General features: G+C 64.8%; 1 protein-coding gene across 1 annotated transcript in view; it reads left to right on the forward strand.

Moving 5' to 3' along the window:
- The first annotated feature begins 2,594 nt into the window (after positions 1-2,594).
- The window catches only part of KCNN3 (potassium calcium-activated channel subfamily N member 3), a 113,723-nt gene continuing 101,951 nt past the window's right edge, over positions 2,595-14,366 (forward strand). The window contains 2 exon segments of the mRNA XM_039849888.1: positions 2,595-2,869; positions 2,871-3,480. Of these exon segments, the coding sequence (XP_039705822.1) occupies positions 2,595-2,869; positions 2,871-3,480 (885 nt within the window).

The raw sequence follows: 14,366 nt of genomic DNA on the forward strand, positions 1-14,366 counted from the left end.
GGCCTGGGCCGTCCGACTCTGGAGCCCAAGCTCCCACCGTGACTTGTTTCTCCTCCCCGTCCAGTGGGTCAGCTGTGACTGCTTCGGTGGCACTGGCCATGACCACTTCAGCAGCATTGGCTGTCCAGCTCCAGCCCATTTCCAGCTGCATCTCCGGTCGAGCTTTGGCTCTGGCACAGTTTTGCCCCCCTGGCCCCACACTGGCTGTTTCTCATTCCCACCCATGATGGCAGGGCTTACTCTGACAGTCCCCACTGGGGACTGGCACAGCCAGAACTGGAGGCAGAGACGGGCCGTGGTGCTGGAGTGGGCCCAGAACGTCGCAGCCCAGATGCTGTGCCGGCACTCAGAACCAACGCTAACGGCACGTGTCTGTGGCTGACGACGTAGCCATGACTTATTAGGACATAATGAAGCCCGAGTATACGATCTGGAGCACTGAACTAAATGGGTGACTCTGCTTGGGGACACAGGGAGGGAAGCCAAGAAGAGGGGAGGGGAGGCAGAGCATGCTGGAGGGGACGAGGGGGGCACTGAGGCCCAGTGGTCATGGGAGACACGGGACCCCAGGCTCGTGTCTGAGCCCCAACGCGGTGACCTGCAGTAGTGGGGGGTGGGGAGAAGGAGCGACCATGCCATCGATGATAGTAAGGGTACCGTGTGCGAGTAATTGCTGTTCCTCAGGTGTCTGGGGCCTGCACATGCTCCTGCACATGGGGACTTGTAGCTCCCCGTCATCGGGGCCGATAGGGGCTGCGGAGAACCGGTGTGCAGAGGGTGCTCTGGGCTCGTTTGGTGGGCACCCTACTCCTCCCTGACCTGGGCACTGGGTGCTCACCATCCAGGGGAGCTGCTGTAGATGCTCGGAGAGTGTGCGTGTGTGCGTGTGTGCGTGTGTGAGCACGTCCGTGTGTGGGCCAGTGTGTGCGCACCTGTGTGCATGCACCTGTGTGCGTGTGTACGTACACGTATCTCTCTCCCTCTCTCCCCTTCCTATCCAGGAAGCAGCTGGACAGAGGCCAAGGAATGGTGGGGAAGCAGGAGCCAGGCAAGGGGGGTGCCTCCCTCTTAAAACCCGGGCGTGCCAGGGGACTCCTATAATGCTGCCTTCCTCCCTGCTCCCTGAGTCTGCTGCAGTTAGCAATGGAAATTAATTCAGCTCTGGTCCATCTCTTTGGAACCCCCTCTGCAAACAGCGGGAGCCTAGTAAATTCTTGATGATGGCTCTGAACCCGGGGAGCCAGCAGCTGTTCCCAGCTCTGATTCTCAGAGCCCCACGGGGCAGATCAGGTGGGCAGTGACCTCGGGGGTCTTCGGTCTTCCTGCCAGACCCTCTGGTGACTCCATGCCCAGCTGGATTCCGGGGCCCGCACACATCCTGCTTTGGGGGGGGCCGGTCCCTCCGCGACAGCCTGCCTCTGGCTCTTGCCCAGCCGGCACTGGAGCAAGCACTTTGCACTGAGCCATCCCAGTGGAAAGGCATCCGGGAGGCGGCAGAGGAGCTGTGGGGTCACGCGGCCCTGGGTTCGAATCCTTAATTACAAGCTGGGTGACACCTGGCAAGTTACTCATCTGTGGCTCAGCGATCTTTTTTCTCAGCTGTAGAACGATGACATCATTTTCATGGGGTTGATGAGAGCGTTAGGAATCACAGGCGCCTGCACACACGTCGCGCCCCAGGGGTGCAGTAGGTGAGCGTACCCACCTGGAGGCAGGGCCGGGGGGTGCCCTCTGCCTCTGTGACCTTGAGGTTGTCACTCAACCCCTCTGAGCGTGGGTTTGTAAAATGGGAACACAGCGCCCACCTCCTCGGGTGGTCGGAGGCTGGAACTGGGGAACGCGTGTGAAAGCCTGTGGCGGACCCCGGCCATTCATAACCGTCCTCCCCGCTTCCCGCTCCCGCACCGGGGCGCCCGGCTCCCCTCCTTCCGCAGCCCCTCCCCCCCGCGCCTCCTCCCTCCGCCCGCGTGCGCGGACACCCCTTAGCTCGTGGGCCCCCGGGTTTTACCTGTCGGAGGGAAGCGGGCAGCCGCACGGCTCCGGGCTGGGAGCGCAAACTACAGTTCCCAGCCCTCCCTGCGCGGCCGGGGCCCCGGGGTGCGGTGGGGGGGCTGGGAGCTGCCGGCGGCCGGCCCCCCCGGGGGCGGAGCCTGCGTGGGGGCGGAGCCCGGGGGCGGTGGGAGAGTTAAGCCGAGCCAATGAGGCCGGAGGCTAAGCAGGGGGCCGGGCTTGCAATATAAGTGGCAGGAGCGAGCGAGCCAAGCTGTAGAGCCAGCGAGGAGCGGAGCGGAGCCCGGCCCCGCGCGCCGCCGGGGGCCACCTCCCGGGACGGAGTTCTGTCTCCCCTCTTCTTCTTCCTCTGTCTCCAAGCTCCCCTCCTGCCGTCGCTCCCTGCCCAGGGCCACGCATGCTTGACCGGCGGAGTCTGGACCCCGGGCAGCCCCAGAGAGCCGACGCGAGCCACGGAGAGAGGGCTGGAGCCGAGACGCGCCGGCGGGGAGCGCGGATGCCTGGCTCTCTTTGAGGACGTCTGTGGAGCGAGGGTGGCTTTGGGGTGGGGGGTTGTGCTGCACGGACTCCAGCCAGGCCCCAAGATGGACACTTCTGGGCACTTCCATGACTCGGGGGTGGGGGACCTGGATGAGGACCCCAAGTGCCCCTGTCCACCCTCCGGAGATGAGCAGCCGCCGCCGCCGCCGCCGCCGCCGCCGCCAGCGCCAGCGCCACCAGCAGCCCCCCAGCAGCCCCCGGGACCCCTGTTGCAGCCTCAGCCTCAGCGGCAGCCTCAGCCGCCGCACCCCTGTCGCCGCTCGGCCAGCCCAGAGCTTCAGCCCGTGCACCCCGGCCTGCTGCACTGCTCCCCAGCGCTCTCAGGGCCCCCCGCTGGCCAACTCCACCGCCATCCTCCACCCTTCCTCCAGGCCAGGCAGCCAGCTCAACCTCAATGACCACTTGCTTGGCCACTCTCCAAGCTCCACAGCCACAAGTGGGCCTGCTGGTGGCGGCCGGCACCGGCAGGCCAGCCCCCTGGCACACCGGCGGGACAGCAACCCCTTCACCGAGATCGCCATGAGCTCCTGCAAGTACAGTGGGGGCGTGATGAAGCCCCTGAGCCGCCTCAGCACCTCCCGCAGGAACCTCATCGAGGCCGAGCCCGAGGGCCAGCCCCTGCAGCTCTTCAGCCCCGGCAATCCCCCCGAGATCGTCATCTCCTCCCGGGAGGACAGCCATGCCCCCCCGACCCTGCTCCATCACCCCAACGCCACCCACAACCACCAGCACGCCGGCGCCGCCCCCAGCAGCACCACCTTCCCCAAAGCCAACAAGCGGAAAACCCCAAACATCGGCTATAAGCTGGGACACAGGAGGGCCCTGTTCGAAAAGAGAAAGCGGCTGAGCGACTATGCTCTGATTTTTGGGATGTTTGGAATCGTTGTTATGGTGATAGAGACCGAGCTCTCCTGGGGTTTGTACTCAAAGGTAGGGCTGCGGCTTCTCTTCATACCTCGAACAAAAGGGATCTGTAGGTAGCGGCGGGGTGGGGAGGGAGCGAGAGCCTGGGGGGGAGGCGGTCGTGGGGAGCGGCGGCGGCTCCCTGATCCCGAGCACTAACTTCCCCTGGTTTTCGTCCTTCACCCCGGGGTGGGGGGGATGCATTCCTCGCTCTCGCGCCGGGGCCGAGCCGCAGGCTCCGCGCTGGGAGGAGGAAAGAGCCCCTTCTGAAGAACGCTTTCTCCTCCTGGCTCACTCGTCCGAGAGCAAACCCAGCGCTTGACGCGCCAGTTAATCACATGCCGCCTCGGCGTGCTTGCCAGCGCCCGCGACTCCCCTGCTCGCCCCCCGCCCCCCGCCACTCCATCTTCCCGAGGATGAAAAAGAAGTGCATGTCTGGGTGGGGGGCGGGGATTCCACGCCAGCCCCTTCTCTCTCCGTCTGTCCCCTCTCTTCCCAAGTTCCTGCTTCCCTCCTCGTCCCTGGGAGACTAAGGGCGGAGTCGGCGAGTCCCCGGCACCCGCGTCTCCTGGGGGCGTAGGGTGAGGGCGCAGGTGGAGGGGACGAGCCGTCCTTTGCCTCCGGAGGGAGGACTCAGAATAAAGCTGCTGCTGCCTCGTAAACATCCCCTGATAAAAATGGCTACAGGTGTTTCCCGGGCGGAGCAGCTGGGCACCGCCTTGGCACCAGCGGGGGGCGGGGGGGCGTCTCCTCCTCCTTTGCATGGGAGGACAGGTTTCCTCAGTGTCCCCTCCCACCCCTGTCCAGTCTGCTCCAGCCTCGTCCAGTTCCAAGGCAGAGAGGGGCTCCCACCAGAGGGGGCTGGGATCAGAACACCCTGGGCGGTGGAGCACGCCCCAACCTGCTCTGCCTGGGGGGTCCTGGAACGAGTGGGTTTTTTCCCCATCCGCCCTTCACCCCCAGTTTGTTGGGGTGCGTGTGAGCACGCGTGTGCGTGCCTGCTTGTTGCTTGCATTTCTCACTTATTTGTCGTTTGGGGCAGGGGGTGGCTGGCCGGCCCTGGGAGCTGGGAGGGTTCAGCTGTTGGAGGTTTCAAATGGAGCTTGCTGCAGGCTGGGCACAGCTGCTGTGAGACTGTCACATTCCTCACTGAGACCCAGCCGCTGAGACGGGGAGGTGCTGATCGGGTTCCCCCATCCCTAGCCTCGGCTCTCCCGGGCGCTGGCGGTCTGGAGACGCTGGGCAGACCTGTCAGACGACCTCCTAGCCAGAGCGCCGACTCCCCGGTGGAGGGTCCCCCAGGAACCTGGCCGCTCAGAGGGGCCGCCCAGCCGAGCAGCTCCTGGGCGCTCGGGGATCTGAGCCCTCGCGAGCAGCGGCGAGCGGGTTTCCCCGGAATCACAGCTCACTTAGTCATCCCCGTAGTGAGCCCGAGTCCGCAGGTCCTTCTGCTCGCTGCCTGCCGGCTCGGAACCGCCTCTCCCGCCCGGCACGCGGCGAAAGGGGGCCGTCCCCCCTCAGCAAGCCTGGCCGTGCCCTGAGCACGGCCCCGGCTCCCTCCCGGCACCAACTAGGGACCCGCAACCCTCGGTGGGGGAAACTGATGAAGGCCCGAGTGCTGGGGGAGGGGGGACGGGTGAGACAGCACCCCATCCTCCAGCGACCGCCCTGCTCAGGGCTCGTCCTAGGGATGGCTCCTGGTGTGGGCTCGGTCTGCGCCCGGAGTCTTCTGCGGTGGGAGGGTGCTGCTGGCCGGGGAGGGGCTGGGGGCAGGTGCCACCTGATGCGGTGGAGTTCGAGGGGAAGTTCAGGGGGTCAGGCTTCCCCAGAGTCAGAGAGCGGCCTGGGCGAGGGGAGGGGCGCCGATCCGAGGTGCCGGCTTCCTCTGCGCCTAGGTGGCCGAGCCCCTGGCCTCGGGCAGCCTGCAGTGGGCAGGCCCTGGGCAGGCCCTCCTCGCCTCAGCTGCCAGCGGCCACTTCCTGTGTGCCTGGGGCTTGGCCCCCGCTGTGAGTGGCAGGGCGCACTTTGCTCCGCTCCTGCGGCCCTCCGTCTCCCCCTCCGCCACCGAGTCACCGTGAAGCGCGCATCCTCTGGCGTCCCCCGTGTCAGGCCCCGTGGACGCAGGAGGGCGAGGCCGCTGCCGCTCTCCTCTGGAGGTGGATAGGATCGGTTCCCAGACCCAGGTCGGGTGGAGTCCCGGCTCTGCCAAGGAGGCACTCGGAACGGCGTCTGCCCCAGAAACGGGGCCTGTGGATGAGGCAGCTGAGAGGAGAGGGGAGGGCTTTGCCCCTGCTCTCCAGCTCTGGCTCCAGAACCGGCTGGGGCCCTCGCGGGGTGGGGGTGGGGGACTGGGACTTGTCAATGGAGGGAGGGGCGTCTCCGCCCTCGAACCCCTCTCTCCAGCCCGTGTCCCATCTGTCATAGGGACGTGAGCATCTCTGGCCTGGCCTTGTAGAGAAGACGGATCCACTGTGACAGGAAGTTTGGGTTAGAATGGAGAGTCACCAGCAGGGAGAAGCCAGAGCTCTTGGAAGACCCGGGTGGTGTGGGTGACCATCTCCTTTGGGTGCCTGGCTTTGCTGACCCGTCCAGAAGGATGGATAGGGTGACCTCGAACACCTCGGCCAGGTTGTGTATGCTGCCCTGAGGGTGGCAGTTCCCTGGGGAGAGGGACACACTTTTTCCTCGGTGATTGAAGCCCAGCCCCCATGCTGCCTGAGGCTCCCTGCTCCCCGGGGCTGTGGCCTTCCTGTTTGCCTGTCTTTGGCTGATGTCGTTACTGGGGGAGGAACTCACCAGGCAGGCCTGGCTCTGTTGAGAGGAAGGTGGCAAGTCCCTGAGTGTCTTCAAAGTAAATGTAAAAGGGGACCAGGGTGAGGATGTAGGAAATTGGGGCAGAGCGGTCCTGGCCTCCTTCAGGGAAGGAAGATGGGGCTCAGATTATGGGGAGACGTCCGTCCTTACGCCCAGGTGCCAGCGGTGGCCCTGACCGGCTCCCGGGCATCCTGGGCTGCCCCGAAGCCCGAAGCCGAATGAGGGGTCCAGGCTTTGTCCCGTTTCGTCGTTAGCAGGTGGATTTACTCTGAGAGCTTAGGTGCTGTGCTGAGGGTGCCATCGTGAGACCTCAGTGGCGTGTCTCCACCGCGAGCACCAGGAGGGGGTGGGGCAGTGGGGATGGGGGTGTCCTTGGCGTCGTTTACGTTCTCCCTGAGCTGGTCGGAGGTGCGTCCACTCCACTGCCTTCCAGGGCCTGCCCACCCTGTCCTCCCAGGCTGCGGACCCCTCCACGCCGCCCTGCCAGTGGCTGAGCCACGGCCAACGTCCAGCTGGCCAGTCCTGGGTGGGCCTTGCTTGTCAGGGGCCGCAGGCCGTGAAGTCATCTGGGGGAGGCTGGGGGACGCCAGCGAGGCAGGACTCCCGCCCGTCTGAGTTCCGCCTTGGGCAGAGCCGGCCCTCTGCACGCCTGTGCCCGCTCCCGCCCGCCGCCCACCGCCCACTTCCTGCCCCCTGCCAGGCCTCATGCTGAGGCCACCCAGGCCACGGGCAGAGGAGCCGGGTGGGGGTCGAATGCAGCTGTCCTGCCCACCCTGTGTGTGGCCTCCTGTCTATCCCTGTGACTCTCCTGTCCTTGGACCCCCTTGTGGGAGCTGCACAGAAAAGGGCCGGCCTCCGCACACCCAGGGGGCTCAGTCCCCTGACCGTTTGATTGCCAAACAGTGAGTCCGCCCCAGCCTCCGGCCAGAGTGGTGGGGTAGAGTCCCAGACCCCAGCTCCTCTGATGCCTGCCCTCCGGGACGTCCGGCGCCAGGGGTCGGGGTGGGGATGGCCTGACCTCCCGCTGGGCTCGGGAGCCGCTTTGGGGTTGGCGGGCGGCTGTCGGGGATGTCCTGATGTTTGGGATCGAGGCCTCAGGTCACCGGCGTCTGTGGTGTCAGGCGTGTGGGGAAGGTGGGAAAAGGCCAGGCCCCTCCTGTGGACCCTCCTGTGGGGTGCCCTGCAGGACAGGACAGCGTTGCGAAGGCAGGAGCCCGTGAAGGCTCCAGGGGCTCCCAGGCACGCGTTTTGTCCTCATGGGTCACGCCGAGGGGCTTGGCCCGGAGGGGGCAAGTGTGGCTCTGGGCGTGAGCAGGCTGGGCCCTCTTCCCGCACAGGGTGGTGGTGACTTTATTTATAACCTTTGTGGACCGTGTGCCACGAGTCGACCGTTTGTCACCCACGGAGGGGACAGCTAACTTTCGTGTAGGCTTCTCCTTTGCGTGTCATCGCACTGTTTATAACGGTCCCCGGGAAAGGCTTCGCGCGACGCCCGGACCTCCCTTCTGAGAGGCAGCGTCGCCCCGCCCGGGGCTGGCATCACCGCCGGGCGCGTATCTCCCGTCGGGCAGCTGGCGTGGGCCTTGTTGTCCCTCGCTGCGCCCTCGGGGAGGGGCTCGTGAGGCCGCGGTGCCATCTATCTGCTCTCGATGGTTCAAGGTACAGGGAGCAGCGGGGCACGGGGTCCGAGCAGCCTCTGCAGTGAGGCCCGGTCCCGCGTGGAGGTGCCACATCGGTGCCCAGAGCCTCGGTTTTGCTGCCGTGAGGCACGTTTGGAGGAGCAGATGAGCGAGCGAGAGAGAAGGGCTCGTGAGCGGCGGTGTTCGCTGGCGAAGGCCCACTGCGGTCCGCCAGGCTCGCTGCTCTTCCCTCTCTTTCAAAACCCCAAAGGGAGAACGAGAAAGAGGAGAAAGCCTCCGATTGCCTTTTAAATGAGACCAGGCTGCTCTGGGGAGCTGGGGGTGTCCCCGAGGAGGCCGTGGGTTTCAGGCGCCCCTCCCCCGCCCTGTCACTTCACCCCCAGGAGCTCCTCCAGGATCTGGGGGAGGGCGAGGGCCGGGGGCCCGCGAGGGTAAGGCAGGGACCGAGCGAGCCAGGCCCGCACTAGCCTCACACCTGAGTTTTGGAAGCAGGTGGCGGGCAAGGCCCCCTGCATAGACGGGGCGCCAAGCGGACCGTGCTAGTGGGCGGCAGCCCTGGGACAAGAACCCAGGCCACTGACCCCCAAGTTCAGGCCTCTTCCGTCACCTGCCGCTGGACGAATCACGTATGGCTCTCCAAAGATGCAGAGCAGGGTTTGGGGCCCTGAGCCTGCGATGGGAACGCTGGGGCAGGAGCCTCGCGGAGAGGTGGGGTTCACGGGCCGGGGAGAGGCCAGTGCGGGTACCCAGAGAAGACAGTGTCCTGGGGGCGGCCTGGGTCCAGGCTGAGGTTGTGGACAGGCCCACGGTCAGCGCTCAGGCCGTCTCCCTACCTGGCGGGCTGGCACAGCCGGGGGGCGGGTGTGGGTGAGAGCCACCCTACAAGGCAAGGGCCTGGACTGCAGGACCCCGCTGCCCCCAGCACTGCCCCCGCCCCCCCGAGCCTGCAGGCCCCAGACCAGAAGCCTTTGCTCACGGCCCTGGGGCCTCTGGCCTCCCTCGGCCCTCTCCTCCCGCACTGGCCTCGGGCTACTTGTGGAGCGAGCCTCACCGGCCCAGCATTTACACCCCTGAGGTACTTCCCTGCTGCTGTCTCTGGGCCCCCACGGTGGCCTGGGGGCCCGTGCGAGCCGGTGTCACAGAGGAGGCCGGGCGGCCTCTGCCACGTGTCGTCTCAGGAGAGACGGTTCTGCGGCTCGAGCTCAGGCCTCAGGGCAGGGCCAGTCTCCCTGCCCCAACCCCCCAGGGCCTCTGCTGGGATTTGGGTAAGGGAACGTCCAAGGGCTTCTCAATCCCTGGTTCTAGAACGTTCTTCCTCCTCGAGTCCCACTTTCCCACTTGTCTGGCATGAGGCTTTGTTCAGCCCTGTCCCCTTAGCGGGGCAGCAAAGCCTGTCCTGCCTTGGGAGAGCCGTGAGGGGGGCCGCCACCTCTCGCTCCCTCGTCGAGTCCGTTCCCGCCCTGGGGGGTCTGTTTCTCGGAGCTCCCTTCGCACTGCAAAGCCTCCTGCCGCCGCCAAACGTGCATACGTCACGCTCCATCGCGGAGACAGCGAACTCCTGTCCCAGGGCCTGCGCCATCCCCCCGGGCTGGGCTGCGGTTTCGGGGAGCAGTGCGGAAGGGGTCCGCAATTTGGGACGTCCGGGAGGCTTCCCGTGGGAGGCGGGGTGGCTGCTGAAGGATTAGACAGGCCAGGATGGGAGGGTCACAGGCAGAGAGCCTTTCCGAGTGTGGGGACGTTGGGAGCCAGGACAGGGGACAGGGTGGGTAGAGAGTGGAGCTGAGCATGGGGCAGGGTGGGACGTGGGGGGAGCCTGGCTACCAAAGTGGGGGGGGCTGCTCTCATCCCTGGGAGGGGGGTTCGGGCAGGGGGGAGTGAGAGGCTGGTCGCTCACCTTGAGGCTGGGAAAGACATGGAGGCTGGGAGGTCCACAGCAGTGAAATTGATTGCTGTCTGTCATTGCCAGGGGCTCAGCGCCCTGCAGGCTGGGAGGCCTGACGCTCTGCTTCTCTCGGAGGTGGGCTCAGCTGGCACAGCCGGCCTGGGTGGTGGCTGAGGGCTCGGGCTCCGGCTTGGTGGCGTGCCAGCCGGTGTCCTCGGGGATTTCACTGAATTTGAAGCCTGCTTCGCAGATGTTCAGAGGGAATGACCACCCCTGCCGGTGGCAAGACACCCAGCACGGAGCCGGGCACATGTGGCCTTGACGTCCGCCAGCTGGTGCCTTTATGAAACCTGTGCTTAGATGCTCCAGCGACGCCCCGAGGACCACAGAGGGCAACGAGTGCACAGGCCGCCCCTCCATACAGGTGTGAGCCGGTGTCGCAGAGGAGGCCTGTGGCCGAGGCGAGCACGTGTGCAATGTGCCCCCTTCCTCGTAAAGTCGAGTGGCCTCACCCAGTCACGTTTCTGGATGGGTGTCCGTGGGTGAGTCAGCACAGGGAGAGGAGGCGGCGTGTGCCCTGGAAGGCGGGGCTGCAGGGGGTGCCTGGCCTGGGCTTCTGGAGCCTTCTCGCCTCATGGGACCCAGTTATTCTACACTCAGAGTCACTCAGCGGTCTGTGGCCTGGCCACAGCTCGCCGGGCGTGGACAGGTGGAGGGAGAACAGAAATAAGCCGTGAAGCCAGGCCAGAGGTGTGAGGCCTGGAGGACGGTCAGGGGAACCTGCAGATGTGAGCCAGGCAAAAGAGGAGGCCGGCCGAGGCGGAGACGGCGGGGGGGACGGCGGGAGAGGGCCACCAGGAGGTGATCAGGGAGGAGAAGAAATGCTGGGACTTTGCCGTGTCTTCCGGACACGTTTTTCCTCTAAGACGCGCGAAAGGGCGCCTTGAATCCGGAAGGCTGTGGGGGCTGTGGGCGTGCGGGGTCGGGGGTCAGGGCTGGCCTCGCGTGGAGGCCATTTTTTTTCCCATAAGGCCTGGTCGCAAGGTAACCAGAGTTGTGTTCTGAGCAGAGCTGTGGCGGCACTAAATGAACAACATGCAAATGATGTGTGAAATAATATGCAAATTGGCATCTGTTATTTTTGAGTCAGCTCGTCAGGCATATTTCTTAAAGGACAGGCGTGGCACTCAGTGTCAGATGAACGGGAAAGCCACCTTGAAGGGCACTGCCACAGGGGCTGGACGGGCTGCACTGGCCCCCGAGGGCCCATGGGCACTGGGCACCGAGCTGTTGTCTGGCGTTTAGCTGGAGGCGGGTGATCTGCTGGCGAGAGAGACTTCCCGGGGGTCCAGTCCTGGCCCAGCCTCTTGATGCCGCGGGACCTTAGGGTCAGTGTCCCGAACTCGTGGAGCCCCAGGTCCCCTGTTTGTCAGTGGCTAGCACACCCCAGGCCACCGGCCTCGTGCCTACGCTGAGCCTCGCCGCCCTCATTAGGCTCCCCTGCCGGGCTTGGCCCAGCCTTTCTTCCTTTTAAGAAGATTTCTGATTTTAAGAAATTGGGGCTTAGCCATTTTCTCTCTTTTCTGGCTTCCATGGGGTAGGCTGCTGGCTCGCTCAGCTGGTCCCCGAATAGCTCCCATGTGGGAGTGCCCAGAGCCGCCGACAGGTGAGCCCGTGGCTCTGGTTGGGCTCCCACCTTTGCAGGGGCTCAGAGCTGGATGGCGTCGGTGGGATGACCTGGGGGGCCTCCCCTGGGGTCAGCTGGGGGCCCATCTGGCCTGGCGTGGCATCATAGCTCCCGGAGCAGCCCACTAGGTGTGCCGGCCCAGACGGGCAGGGCCCTACCTACACCGCCCACCATATGAGGAAGGCAGGGCAGAGCCTCGCTCCCCTTCAGAGGGCCCCGAGGCCCAGAGAAGTGATGTGACTGGCACGGGTGCAGCTGGAATGTGGGAATTCGGGGCTTCGGTCTCACCGAACAGCCGCTGAGTGGCAGGCCCCGTTCTAGGAGCCGGGAGGGCAAAGGTCTGTGGCTCTGGGGACCCCGGTCAGCATCGGGGGCCTCGCCTCGACAGAGGGGTTGCTCTCTGCTTACTCATCTCGAAGCGGCTCACGCTCTCCCCAGACCGAGCTACAGTCCGGCCGTGCGCTGTGGGGCTGTGTGGCCTTGAGCAGCGGCCTTTGCTCAGGGGCAGGTGGAGCATTTGTCGCGGCCCCTGTGTCCCCCGCGGCCCAGGCTTCTGCTCTGTGCTGGCCTGTGGCGGGCTTTGCCATTGTGGTTTCTTCCCTGAGCTCAGCGGCCATGGGATCACACAGGGTCCCCATAACTGGGCCCGTGACACCTGCCCCTCCTGTCCCAGGCTGGTCCTGGCGTTCGGCTCTGCCAGACGCTTTCCCCCGCTCCTGGCCCCGGTACCGGGCCCGGCGGGGGGACGTTTGAGCAAAGACGCCAGACGGAGTCCACGCTGTGCGCAGTGATGGGCAGACCCCTCGGGAGCGAAATGGGGTTGACTCGAGCCGAGGACCAGCGGGCGGAAGTCAAGTCACGAGCGCGGATGGGGTCGCGTCTGACGCTTCTGTCCTCGCTGCCAGCAGACGTGCCCCTCTCGCGAGATGGAAGCTTCTTCCCCTTTCCATGAACGTGACCCCAAGGCAGCACCGAGTCTTATTCAGGACACGGACGCTTGTCGGGGCCCGCTGTGTGCTTTCGCACATCTCGCCCTTGAGCGGCTTCGATGCTTCGATCCTGTTGTCTTGGGGGTTAATCGTAGCCCTCTTGGGGGCAGCTGTGGGGACTAATGGGTCACCACTGTGCCTGAAAACCAGCGTGGTTCGGGGCCCATGTCGCGGCCCGGTGGACAGTGTGGTGACCGGGGGAGCCTGGCAGGGTGGGGGTGTGGTTTCTGGGGCTCTGTCTTAGCCCTGGAAATGGGAAAATGAGGGGAGGGTGACGGGCTGGAACCCCGGTGTGAACGGGGAGAGGGAGCAGTGCCCCACGCTGAGGGGTGCTCTGCTGTTTGGAGGTGCCTCTCGGAGGCTGGAGGTTTTATCTTCTTGTGCCAGGAGTGACGGCCGCGGGGGCCTTGTAGCCGAGGGGACTTCCTCCTGCTCAGCAGACCGCTGAGAGCCAGCCCTTCTGGCCGGCTGCCCCGCCCGCAGCCTCCGCCCGGCAGGCCAGCCCTGGCACGGAGCCTGTGGCTCCCGGCCCCCGCCTCGCCGGGACTTAATTACTGTAATGTCAGGAGCTGGCTCGGGCCTCTGGTCGAGGTAGAGCAGGTCTGTCTCCTCGCTGGTAGAGAACAGATCGACGGGTTGGAAAGGAAGCGTGTGTTCCCCCGAAGCGCCCAGGGTCGTGGGGCTGCCGGCCGTCCTTCCTGGGGGGTGGGGAGAGCAGAGCAAGGGCAGCGGGGGACAATTCGAGGACCCCGGTCGTTGCTTTTGCCTCCCCTGGGATGACTCAGCTGAACTGCCCCTGTCCCCCAGGGATCCTGGTGACAGGTCCGCCTGCCACCCAATAGCAGCCACGTATCAGGCACTTACTACGTGGCTGCACTGCCCAGAGAGGCGTCCAGCCCAGCAGGAAGCCTAGGCAGAAAGTGGACCGCTTCATCCACTGCAAAGATGGTCACTGGACACCGATGCCAGGCCAGCATTGTTCTCGGCACCACGGATGCAGCAGAAAAAACCCACAAAGGACAAAAGTCCCTGACCCCCAGGAACTTAACATTTTAGTCGGTAAAACTGACCATGAACTGTGTACATGAATTATGTGACATTAGGTGATAAATCCTACCATGAAGAGCAAAGCCAGGATGCGGGGCAGGGGGCTTGGAGGGAGGGCAGCGATTTTAAGTAAGTGCCCAGGGAAGGCCTCACTAAGGTGACGTGAGGAAAGAGCCTTAGGTGGCGAGGGAGGGGGCCCCCGGGGACAGGAAATAGCAAGGCGAAGGCACTGGGTGGGGACAAATTCACATTGTCCGGGAATCTAATAAAGAAAGGAAGAAGAGAATTGGGGAATTAGTGTTACTATTTTTACGTAACCCAATATAGTAAAAATGTTACCGTTTCAACGTGTAATCAAAGAAATTGCAACAGTGTACATTCTGGGCTCTGAAGTCCCGTGTGTAGCTTACAGCACCTCTCAGCCGGACACTGCATCTTCGTGGGGAAAACCTGGTCTGTATTTACAGTTCATCAGCTTTATAGTGAAGAAGCAGCTCACACACCCACGTGTCCGTTTTCAAGGTAAATTAATGGAAGTGAAATATGTTTGAAAAGCTCGCTGCCCTAGCCACGTCGCCAGGCTCGGCGGACGCGTGGCTGGTGTGTGCCATGTGGACACTGAGCGGGGGCTGACTCAGCGAGCAGTGGGGAGCTGGGGGCCCCGGGGGCGTGCGGCCAGAATGCAGACAGACTCTCGGGGCTCCATCGCCCGTTGTGAGGAGTTCGGCTTTTGCCCGGGGTGAGACGGGGCCGGAGGGGGGAAGAGACAAGGTCTGACGTGCATTTTAGTGGCATCGCTGGGGCTGCAGGGTTGGGAACGGATGAGGGCGAGGGAGCCCGGTTAGGTGAGAGGC

The sequence above is a fragment of the Pteropus medius genome, unplaced genomic scaffold (assembly GCF_902729225.1).
Source record: "Pteropus medius unplaced genomic scaffold, Ma_sr-lr_union100, whole genome shotgun sequence".
Classification (NCBI taxonomy): Eukaryota; Metazoa; Chordata; class Mammalia; order Chiroptera; family Pteropodidae; genus Pteropus; species Pteropus medius.